This window comes from Mobula hypostoma, chromosome 14 (assembly GCF_963921235.1).
Source record: "Mobula hypostoma chromosome 14, sMobHyp1.1, whole genome shotgun sequence".
Classification (NCBI taxonomy): Eukaryota; Metazoa; Chordata; class Chondrichthyes; order Myliobatiformes; family Myliobatidae; genus Mobula; species Mobula hypostoma.
This window is the reverse complement of record NC_086110.1, coordinates 32,485,232-32,497,653: the sequence shown is the minus strand read 5'-3', so window position 1 is coordinate 32,497,653 and position 12,422 is coordinate 32,485,232. Positions and strand designations below refer to the sequence as shown.

General features: G+C 40.9%; 1 protein-coding gene across 1 annotated transcript in view; it reads left to right on the top strand.

Annotated features, from left to right (window-relative positions):
* Positions 1-7,405, top strand: part of heatr3 (HEAT repeat containing 3) — a 60,311-nt gene extending 52,906 nt beyond the window's left edge. Inside the window, exons 13-16 of the mRNA XM_063066900.1 lie at positions 5,173-5,261; positions 5,873-6,019; positions 6,566-6,742; positions 6,920-7,405. Of these exons, the coding sequence (XP_062922970.1) occupies positions 5,173-5,261; positions 5,873-6,019; positions 6,566-6,742; positions 6,920-7,033 (527 nt within the window). The 3' untranslated portion in view covers positions 7,034-7,405. The remainder of the gene's footprint in view (positions 1-5,172; positions 5,262-5,872; positions 6,020-6,565; positions 6,743-6,919) is intronic.
* The last annotated feature ends 5,017 nt before the right edge of the window (positions 7,406-12,422 follow it).

Sequence of the window (12,422 nt, the reverse complement as noted above, 5' to 3'; positions counted from 1 at the left end):
GCCAAGATAGGACTGCTGAGTCTTTCAGAGGCAGAGGAGGGTGGAGTATGTTTTGTGGTCAACTCCTTGTGGTGTGCAGACATTGCAGTGCTGTCCTAATCCTGCTCATCCAATCTCAAACATCTCACGACAAAGTGTCGTCCTGCCATGGGAGATTCCAGCGATCATCTTGGTCTACATCCACCTCAGGTCAGTGTCAAACAGGCTCTGGACAAACTGAGGCATGAAACAGTGCTTCCTGATGCCTTCCCTATCATTTTGGGAGATTTTAACCAGGCCAGCTTGACAAAGTCCCTAAATAATTATTAACAATGATCACTTATAGTATCAGAGGAACCAACACACTGGACCACTGTTGCCCCACCATCAAGAGTGTATACCCTCACTTTGGGAAGTCTGATCTTCTGTACTTGTAGTCCCTGAGAGACTGAATGAGGACTAAGAAGGTATGGGCAGGTGAGGTGCAGGAGTATTTGAATTGGTGGACTGGACAGTATTCAGGGATTCATCTTCAGGTCCGAATGAGTATGCCACAGCTGTCACTGACTTAATTTAAAACCTGTATGGATGAGTGTGTGCCTATGAGAATATACTGTACATACCCAAATTAAAAGCTATGGATGAACCAGGAGATTTGTAGTCTACTGAGGGATAGATCTGTGACATTCAAGTCTGGTGACCCAAGTCTGTACAAGAAAACCAAGTATAACGAGAGCAAAGGAACAATTCTGAATGGGGTTGGAGGCAGAATCAAATGCACATCAACTCTGGCAGGGTTTGCAGGCCGTTACTTCCTTCAAAGTGAAGCTTAGCATCATGAATGACAGTGATGCTTCACTCCCAGATAAGCTCCATGCCTTTTATGCACACTTTGAAAGAGAGAATAAAACTACAGCTACAAGGATCCATGCGGCATCTGGTGATCCTGTGATCTCTGTCTCAGAGACCAGTGCCAGGCTGTCTTTCAAGAGGGTGAACCCTTGCGAGGAGATAGGCCCCAAAGGAGTACCTCGTAGGGCTCTGAAAACCTGTGTCAGCCAACTGGCTGGAGTGTTCAAAGACATTTTCAATTTCTCATTATTGCAATAGGAAGTCCCCACCTGCTTCAAAGGGGCAACAATTATACCCGTGTCTAAGAAGAGCAGGGTGAGCTGCCTTAAAGACTATCATCCAGTAGCGCTCACATCCGTGTTGAAGTGCTTTAAGAGTTGGTTATGGCTAGAATTAACTCCTGTCTCAGCAAGGACTTAGGCCCACTGCAATTTGCTTATCGCCACAATAATGTTTATCGTGATGCAATCTCATTGGTTCTTCATGCAGCTTTGGGTCAAATACCTCCGTCTGGATGCTTTCTATTGTCTACAGTTCAGTGTTTAATGCAATCATTCCTACAGTTCTGATCAAAAAGCTTCAGAACCTGGGCTTCTCTCTGCAACTAGATCCTGGACTTAACCGGAAGGCCACAATCTATGCGGATTGAAAACAACATCTCCACCTTGCCAACAATCAACACTGGCTGTGTGGCTACGCACAGCTCAAATGCCATTTATAAATTTGCTGACAATACATCTATTGTTGGCAGAATTTCAGATGGTGATGAAAGGGTGTACAGGAGCGACATGTATAAGCTAGCTGAGTGGTGTCGCAGCAACAAATGTAGACTTCAGAAAGGGTAAGATGAGGGAACACACACCAGTCCTCATAGAGGGATCGGAAGTGGAAAGAGTGAGCAATTTCAAGTTCCTGGGTGTCAATATTTCTGAGGATCTATCTTGGACGCAACGTATCGCTGCATTTACAAAGAAGGCACGACAGCGGCTAGATTTCATTTGATGTTTGAGGAGATTTGGTATATACTGACAGTAATACAGTTTTATTTTTCTATTATTATGTATTGCATTGTACTGCTGCCACAAACTCGACAAATCTCATGACATATGTCGGTGATATTAAACCTGATTTGCATTCTGAAAATCGAGGATCCAATTGCACAAGGAGGTATTGAGGCCAAGGTCTTGAAGCTTATTGTTTAGTTTTGAGGAGGTGATTGTACTAAATGCTAAGTTGAAGTCAATGAAGAGCATCCTGGTGTATGCATCTTTGCTGTCCAGATGTTCCAGGGTTGAGTGAAGAGCCAATGAGACGGCAGTTGCTAAGGACCTGTGGCTCCAGTAGGCAAATTGTGTTTCATCACCATCATCCTCTCAAAACACTTCATCGCTGTGGATGCAGGGGCTACTGGATGATAGTCATTGAGGCAGGTTGCCATGTTCTCCTTTGGCACCAGTATAAGAGAAGTCTGCTTGAAGTAATTGGGTACCTTAGAAGGCTGAAGCAAGAGGTTAAAGTCCTCAGTGAACACTCCAGCCAGTTAATCAACACAGGTCTTTAGTACTTATCCATGAGAGCATTAGGTAGGAACTGTACAGAGTTAATTGGGAACAGCTGGCTTTGGGCAAGTCCACATCCAACATTTGGAGGTGTTCAAAGACAGAACCCAGGACAGGTATGTTCTGATCAGAACGAAGGACAAGAATGGCAATTTAAGAGAACCTTGGATGTCGGAAGAGGTGATGAATTTAGTCAAGAAGGAAAAGGATAAATATGTAAAGCTAAGAAAGCTAGAATCAAACAGAACCCTTGAGGATTCTAAAGAAACCAGAAAAGACCTCAAGAAGAGAATTAGGAAAGCCAGGAGTGGCCATAAAAAGTCCTTGGCAAGTAGGATTAAAAAGAATCACAGGCATTTTGTACATTCATTGTGCAAGAGGATAATTAGGGAGAGGGTAGGACCACTCAAGGATTACGGGGGGAGCATTTGCTTGAATATGCAGGATGTGGGTGAGATCCTTGATGAGTATTTTAGAATTAGTTACCCTTAACGAGTACATCAATATTTACCAAGGAGAAGGACGTGGAGGATCGGGAGATCAGTGCCAAGTATATTGATATGCTAGGGCATTTCGAGGTAAAAGAGGAGTTTGTGTTGGGTCTCTTCAAGAGTATTAAGGTGTTTAAGTCCTCAGGGCCTGATGGGATATACACTAGATCATTAAGAAAGGCAAAAGAAGAGATTGTCGGGTTCTTGACTGATATTTTCATGGCCTCTCTAGCCACAGGTGAGGTAATTGGTGTTTAGTTAGGCATATGCATGAGAGGAAAATGGAAGGTATGGACATATCATCCCGGCTAGTGTCCACTTCCAATCAACTTTGGCCAGCTCCTTTCTCGTACCTCACTAGTTCCATTTACTCCACATCTGGTTTTTAGCTTCTCCCTTTCAAACTGAAGGGTGAATTCTATCATGTTATGATCACTAGCTCCTAACGTTTCTTTTACCTTAAGCTCCCTAATCAAATCTGGTTCATTACACAACACCCAATCCAGAATTGCCTTTTTCCTAGTGGGCTCGACCACAAGCTGCTCAAAAGAGCCATGTTTAGGGATTTAACTAATTCCTTCTCTTGGGATCCAGCACCAAACTGCATTTTGAATTCCCCCATGATCATGCAAACACGAGGAAATCTGCAGATGCTGGAAATTCAAGCAACACACACAAAATGCTGGTGGAACACAGCAGGCCAGGCAGCATCTATAGGAAGAAGTACGTTTCGGCCAAGACCATTGTATCTTTGCTCTTTTTACATGTGTTCTCTACCTCCTGTTGTAATTTGTACCCAGCATCCTGGCTAGTACTGGAAAGCTTGTATCTAACTCTTTTCAGAATCTTTATACACTTGCAGTTTCCTAACTCTTTTCATAAGGATTCTACAATTTGTAATCCTGTGTCAGTTCTTTCAAAGGATTTGATTTAATTGTATTTACTAACAAAGCTACACACCCTTCTCTGCCTATCTGCCTTTCAATACTTAGCGTATCTTTGGATGTCAAGCTCTTAGCTATGATCTTCTTTCAACCATCTCTCTGTGATGCCCTACCAATTTCTAACTGCACTACAAGATCATTTAACTTACTACATATACTGTGTGCATTTAAATATAACACCTTCTATTCTGTATTCACCATCCTTCTTTTCAATTTTTGCCTCCACGTTGCCTGAAGTTAAATTTTAATTCCTTTCTAGTCTTATTCTTTATTCTGGGGATTTCAGTAACCTCTCTTGTACTCTCCTTTCTTTTTACATTATCCGTAACTTTCCAAGCTGTTGAACTCAACCCTCTCACAAACAAGAGAAAATCTGCAGTTGCTGGAAATCCAACCAACACACAAAATGCTGGAGGAACTCAGCAGGCCAGGCAACAGCTATGGAAAAAAAATTACAGTCGACGTTTCGGGTTAAGATGTCGGCTGTACTTTTTTCCATAGTTGCTGCCTGGCCTGCCGTGTTCCTCCAGCATTTTGTGTATGGTGCTTGAACTCAACCCTCTACTATTTATTTTAAAGCCCTAGTTATGCAATTTGCCAGGACACTGGTCATGGCGTTGTTACATCACTGTTCGTGCACCTCTAGTCAGAATAACATCCTCCACCACTACCTTCTCCTCTGTGCCCAAGCCAATTTTAAACCCATTCTACGAAGATTCCATGGATCCAATGAGCTTTAATTTTTTGGATCAACCTACCATGAGGGACCTTGTTGGAAAGCCTAGTAAAGTACATGTATATATCCACTGCCTCACCTTCCATCAATCATCTTTGTCACCTCCTCAAAAGTTGGGTACAATCACCTCGGCACACATCCACACTGACTATCCCTAGATCCCACCTCAAAGAAATGTCTCCAGTAGTTTCCTTTCCATGAATACAGGGCTCACAGACTTTTTTCCTTGTTTATCCCTACTTTTCTTAAACATAGGAACAATGTTGTCTATTTTCCAGCTCTCTGTGTCCTTGCCTTTGATAACAAAAGGTACACAGATATTTGTCAAAACTGCAGCAATCTCCTCTCTTGCCTCTCTCAATAACCTGGAATAGATTCCATCAGGCTCTGAGAACTTAACCACCTTATTGTTCTTCAAGAGCCAAAACAGCTCTCTCCTGTTATCAACCTGCCTGGGAAGCAAACAAATTCTTGGTCCTAATGTATCTTACTGTATAGCATGAGGTCCATGCTGTAGTGAACTTGAATAGCTCAAATTAATATGTTTAATGTAATTATATTTGTTTGTGTCATATAGTACTGGTTTTGATTTTGTTTAATTTTGTTTGCAGAGATCACAAAAGACTCAGAATTCTTAGAGGCTGTGACAAGTGCTATTAGATCATCGATGCAGATAATGTCTTCCCATAATCTTCCTCAAGTAAGACAGTAGATTTTTGAACAACACTTGAAATTTTAAAGGCAGTCTTCAAAAATTTGTTTCAAAAAATCTGCAAGAGGTTGCAGTTGCCATAAATAGGTGATTGATGTGTGGGTTCTAAACACCCTTTACGATTTTAAACTGATGAATTTTTCATGTCTAAGGTCAGTCCAAAGTGAGGTTTGTCCAAATGAGTATGGACTCTGTTTTCCTTTATTCAAACATTCCTAAAATTTGTACAGGTATGTTCAAATGGAGACAAAAATGATTCTCTGTCATAGTTGGCAAATAAAAGAAAATCCTGGTGCTGAGGTAAAAATCCTGTCCACTGGAATTTGACCTGCTCACACAATGTTATCCAAATCTGTAATGATGAAGCACCAAAGGCTACTATAATAAAGAAATGCACTAAGTTAAGGTGGAAAGATATAGTATATTGTGATGATGTTCGTGAGCTTGTCTCATCTTGGCCAGTAACATTATAGTTGCAGATTAGGCTTTTCAGGTTGAGCACAACTGATAACTCAGAAACATTGATATCCCAGTTAATATTTTTCCTAACTACTTCTCAACAACAGATCTCATTTTAACCTTTCTTTTCCATCATAAAGCAATATATGAGTGCTGAGCAGCTGATGATGATATGTGAAGCAGGAGCCCAATGCGAAAACATCAGTACTCGAGTCAATGTGGTTGCCATGATGGGAATTAGTGGCAATGTACTTTCCAAGGTGGATAACACAGCTGAAACTCTCAAGGTATCAGAAAATAATATACCCTATAAAATATCCTGTTTACATAATTCTGTTCCTGATTTTAAACCAAATTATTAAGGCATCCGTTAGTCTTGTGAGACCATGGATCTGCGCCTGGAAAGTCTTCACTCTCCAGGGCGCAGGCCTGGGCAAGGTTGTATGGAAGACCGGCAGTTGCCCATGCTGCAAGTCTCCCCTCTCCACGACACCAATGTTGTCCAAGGGAAGGGCATTAGGACCCATACAGCTTGGCACCAGTGTCGTCGCAGAGCAATGTGTGATTAAGTGCCTTGCTCAAGGACACAACATGTTGCCTCGGCTGGGGCTCAAACTCACGACCTTCAGGTCGCTAGTCCAATGCCTTAACTACTTGGCCACGTGCCCACAAACCAAATTGTATTGACTTAGTTAATTATATAAACATACAAACACGTAGATCTCTGTTGTAGAAACCATGCACCCACTGTATAGCCGAGTGAAAAATGTCAGTTGTCAACGTCATTGATAAATATTTTATCTTGTTTCATACCAAGTGTTTGTAAATTGCAGATAATGGGTAATTTTTTGCTCGAAGTAGTCACCAAGGATTCTTCACTCGTAGTCGTAGGTGAAGCCCTGGATGCCATCATTGATGTCTTTGCTGATGGAAAAGAGGCAGATAAAGCAGCAGATGAGATGAAACTGGTCCATATTCTGAAGTCTTTCCAGCCAGTCTTCAAGTTGAGGGTAATTGTTGTAAAATACATTGCATTAGCTGTAATTATATACACATAGTATTGAAGGTCTTGTGTTTTTCAGTGAGACTTTGATCCTGATTTGTAAAGTGACAGTTCACCAAATTTTCATAAATATAAAAATTACTTTACATGATCCTGTTTCTCTAATTGTAAACTTTTGTCTTAGATCCAAAAGGAAGTGAAAGATAACCTCACCCCAGATCGACGATTGGTCCTTGACAACGTGAAGCTCAATCTGCGGCGATTTATTGCCTACCGTGAAGCTTTAACGAAAAAATAAGCAGAGATTCACGAAGGCTGGTTTGAAGTTGAGCCACTATTCATATTTTTCACTTGAGAACTTGTTCCAACCTTCAGATGTAAAATGGTTATATCTGGTGATCAGTTTATAAATCAATTTTTATGCATAAAGTATTTTTATTAAATATTCAGTATAGTTTTTAAAAATCGTTTAAATTGGTCATAATAGTTTATGATTACTTAGAAAACAAACTTTTTAATTCTCTTACATTGGTCAAGTTTAAAAGCTCTTTTTGAGTACATAAATTACATCACAAGTGGTTTTGTAACATGACAAGTATTGCATATAGTGCAAACAACTAACGTCAATCTCAAAGGAATCAACTGGAAGAAGATTGATTTTAATAAAGTTTAAATTTTATGTATAAGCATTTATCTTCAACTCTTTCTCAGAACCAGTGGGTTGGCAAATACTCTCGGTGGGAAAATCGTCGGGGAACTGCACATCTTGAGTAGTTAAGTTGCAACTACACTCTCCCATTATGAATTGGAGAGCCCTTCTAACCCTTGAGGGTATAGAGTACTTCAGTCTTTCTGAACCGCGTGGCATCTTTCTCATCAATGATGTCAGAATCCCAAAGTAATGGAGAGAAGAATAAAGCTTAAACTGTACCAAGAATCAACCCTTATACGGTGCACGAGTCTGAAAGCTGTTTACACATCAAATTATCTGGCTTTCGTCCACTACTGTCACTTGCTGTAATGGAAGGATTTTTGTAATCTTTTATAATTGCTGCATTTTTGTGCCTGAAGTGATTCATCACTGAAAATTCGCAGTCCTTTGAAGTTGGTAATAATTTTGCTCCACGGAATACAAACTGATTTGTAGAAGGACAGTCTACTTTGTATCCTCAGCAAAGATAAAGTATTATTCCAAGACCTTAATACAGATTAGGTGCATCAATATCCTGGAATCCTGGCTGTATTTGGATCCTGGGATCTAATCCAGATGGCTGTTTGCCAGCCTGTCAAAGTAGTTGATGGTCTCCAGTCAGGTGCACGGCTAGATTAGGAAATGTCATCAACCAGACTTTGAGGCAAAGTTCTCATAATTACTTATATTGAATAGATGTTGAATGCTTTGCAAAAACAAATCATAGTTGTTACTTCCATCTGTCTGCTCAAGAGCTTTGGATGTAGGAGTGTTTTGAATGAAGAGGGCAAATCATGAATATAGCAAAATAGTGATGAGCTGTTATGCCTTTCAGCCACTATCTTTATTCAAAGTTGAGCAGATGTGATGAGCAGAGTGACCTATTCCTATTTCTATCTATCTTTGTGTGTTCACTTTAAGAAGTTATTTTCATGTCAGCTTGGTAGAATTTTCACAAGCTTCATTTCGAAGTGATGAAAAGTGGCAGCTATTACGTCTTGCCTCCATTCTTCTGTGGACGTTTGTAGTCAATGCGCATATATTTAAGCATTCAAAGATCCTCTTTATTAAAGTACAAGTACATGTCAACAGATTATATTGAATTAGATGGGTTCATGGAAGCAATTTCCAGTGGTACTTGATGGATTAAACCAGGTCCAGCTTGATTGGTTGTAAATAGACACTGAATATGATTAGAAGCATAAGATAGTTGGAACTGTGCTTCTGAGTAATATAAAATGGAACTTGAGTAGTAGCCCATTTGCCATGTACAGAATATTCAGATACTGGGGAAAGGATCTTGCAGATCAGTTTAATAATTGTGCTAACCTAACTTGGAGGAGGAGGTGCAACTTAAACTTGTTTATGCTTCAAATTCCAAATAACTATTTGCCTGAAATATTTTTTATCATAACTGTAGTAGGATGCTTTGCTGAAAAGGAAGATTGTGGCTTCTACATTTTTTGCTTCACAACCCCTGGGGATGCCATGCTGATAAGACATGGGAGCAGAATTAAGCCATTTGGCCCACTAAGTCTTCTCTGCCATTTGATCATAGCTGATTTATTTTCTCTCCTAACCTGTTCACACACAATTTTAGGAACTGGAGATGAAAGAAATAAGGGAATGAATGGTAATTTTAAAGCGCTAATCAATTTAGGGTTGTAAAGAAAGATTTTGGCACATTAGCCTTCATAAATCAATGTACTGAGTACAGGAGTTGGGATGTTATGTTTAAATTGTATAAGATGTTGGTGAGGCCTAATTTGGAGTATTGGAAAGATGTAAATAAGATTGAAAGAATGCAGAGACAATTTATATAGATGTTGCTGAGACTTGAGGACCTGAGTTGTAGGGAAAGGTTGAATAGGTTAGGACTTTTTTTCCCTGGAGCATAGGAGATTGAGGTATACAAAATTATGAGACATATAGATTGTGTAAATACAAGCAGATTTTTTCCACTGATGTTGGTGAGACTGAAACTAGAGGTCATGGGTTAAGGGTGAAAGGTGAAAATGTTTAAGGGGGACTTGAGGATGAACTTTATTCAGAGGGTGGTGAGAGTGTGAAACGAGCTGCTGGCACAAGTGGTGGATGTAGGGTTGAGGTTGATTTCAACATTTAAGAGGAACTTGTATAGGTACATGGATGGGTGGGGGGGTGTGGGGGTGTAGGCCAGGTGCAGGTCAATGGAACTATCTAGTTTGGAACAGACTAGATAGGTCAAAGGGCCTGTTTCTGTTCTGTAGTGTTCTATGACTGACTGATTCAGTACTTGAGAAATATAAGCAACACTTATCTTAAAAAAACAATGCCCAGGGCTCCAGGTCTACTACTGAGTGCCTTAATTCCTCCTTCTGTCCCCGCCACCACTTTCAACATGGGTCTGATGGTGAAGCCCCTCTGTAAGTTGTGAAGTGGTTGTGTTTGCCCTCAATTACCTCATCCCTTGCACAAACAGATTCTCCTTCCCACAGGTTGCCAGTGCCACTGTGCCCTGGCAAAGTTCAGGGGGTCAAGCGAGTTACTGCAGCAGCTGCTCAGGATGTCATCCTTTGTTTGGCTTTAAGTTTTACCCTACCGTACACAACCCCATTCAACACACACAAAATGCTGGAGGAACGCAGCAGGACAGGCAGCATCTAAGGAAATGAATAAACAGTTGATGTTTCAGGCCAAGACCCTTCTTCAGGACTTGAAAGGAAGGGGGAAGACGACAGAACCCCATTCTCTTGCCTTCTCCCTGTAAACTTTGATGCTTTAACTGATCAAGAACCTATCAACTCTGCTTTAAATATACCGACTGGATTGGCTTTCACAGCTGTTTCTGGCAGTGAATTCCACAGGTTCCCCACCCTCTGGTTAAAGAAAATCCTCTTCATTTCTGTTCTAATATGATGTCCTTCAGAAGCTGTGCACTCTGATCCCAGATACTCCCATGATTGAATACTTCTTCTGCATGTCCACTCTATCCAGGCCTTTCAATGTTTGATGGATTTCAGTGAGATCTCCTGTCTATCCTGTCTGCTATTTCTTCAAAGAATTCCAACAGATTTGTCAGACAAGATTTCCCCTTAAAGAAACCATACTGTCTTTGGCCTATTTTATTGTGTGCCTCCAGGTACACTTTCAATATCTTGCCCACCACTGAAGTTACGCTAAATGGCTCATAATTTCCAGTCATTTGTCTCCCTCCTTTCTTAAAGAGTGGAGTGACATTTGCAATTTTCCAGTCCTCTGGAACCATTCCAGAATCTAGTGATTCCTGAAAGACCATTAATATTACTACATCTCTTCAGCTACCTCTTTCAGAACCCTGGGGTGTAGTCCAACAGGTCTACTTTCAGATTTTTCAACTTCCCAGGTGTGTTGTCCTTAGTAATAGTGACTACACTCACTTCTGCCCCCTAACATTTGAATTTCTGGCATGCTGCTGGCATCTTCCACAATGAAGATTGATGTAAAGTTCACCCACCCTTTCATTATTCCCCATTACTACTACCACTACTACGGCATCATTTTCCAGTAGTTTGGTGGCCACTCTTGCATCTCTTTTACTCTCTATATACCTGAAATAACCTTGGTACCCCCTTTTAAACTGTTGTCTAGCTTACCTTTATATTTCATCTTTTTTCTCCTTGCTTTTTCAAATTTCCATCATTGGTTTTTAAAAGCTTCCTAATCCTCCAGCATCCCACAAATTTCTGCTATACTGTATGCCTTCTCTTTTGCTTGTATGCTATTTTTGGTTTCCCTTGTTCAGCCATGGTTGCCTCATCCTCCTTTTAGAATACTGCATCTTCTTTGGGATGAATTAATGCTGTGGCTTCCAAATTGCTTCCAGAATCTTCAGCTATTGCTGCTCTACTGTAATCCATGCTGGTATCCGCTTGACCAGCTCATGCCTTTTGACTGACCTTTATTCATCTATAATAGCAATCCATCTGATTTTAGCCTCTCCCTCTCAAACTGCAGGATGAATTCTATCATATTATGATCACTCTCTCCTAAAGGTTCCTTTACCTCAAGCTCCCTTATTAAATCTGGCTCAGAACACAACACCCAATCCAGAATTGCCTTTTCCCTAGTGGGCTCAACCACAATCTTCTCCAAAGAGGTTTTTGTTTGTGATTGTTATTGCCTTGAATACAAATAATTCCTGTTAATGGGCATAGTTTTCGGAGATATCTTAGTACATTTCCTTATTTTTCAGCTAAAACAAAATGTACAGGACTGATTTTGCTGGCACTCCTTCTACCTTAGCACTAAATGGAGCAGTGCTGCTAGAGTTATATAGCACTGAAAATGTATTCCCAGATTGAGGACTGTGCCAGGAGGCATCATTGTACACCACACTACCTGGCAGAGTCTTGTGCCAACATAAAAGAAGAGAAATCTGAATATAGCTACAGGGCTTCTGGCTACTGAGTTTGGAGGTGGTGGAAGGAAGGACATTGCTGGGTGTTTTTGGACTGTCCGCAGGCCTGTCTGAGGTTGCCAGTGTTACCTACCCCGTAACTGGGTTGCCAAACCAGCAGAAATGGAACGCTCGTTGGAATCTGTGATTACTAGGAACTAATAGAGTTTTATTAAAGAAATAAGTAGTACAGTACACTAATCGCAAGGATATAAATGTAACAGGTTAGCAATGATAATACACACATATACACAGAAATAGGGTAATAGGAATCAACCAAGCTCTATCGCAGTCTAGGGGTAAAATGATCAGTCTTAAGTGAAGCAGAGTTCAGTTCGGTTTAGTGCAGTTCGAAGTAATTGCTGTTGTTGTACCGTTGGAGAGAGAGTGAGAGATGCAGTTGGTTTCGGGCAGACCGTTTGATGTCTTCTGATCCACTGTGGTCACGGACTGTGACCCCTCCGTTCCGGATACGATCGTTCTTCCGTGGTGAACCTGGCACCCAGGGAAGGGCAGATACACACCCCAGGTTCCCACCAATCGTACCTTTATACCCTGTGAGTCTCTGACCGATTCCTG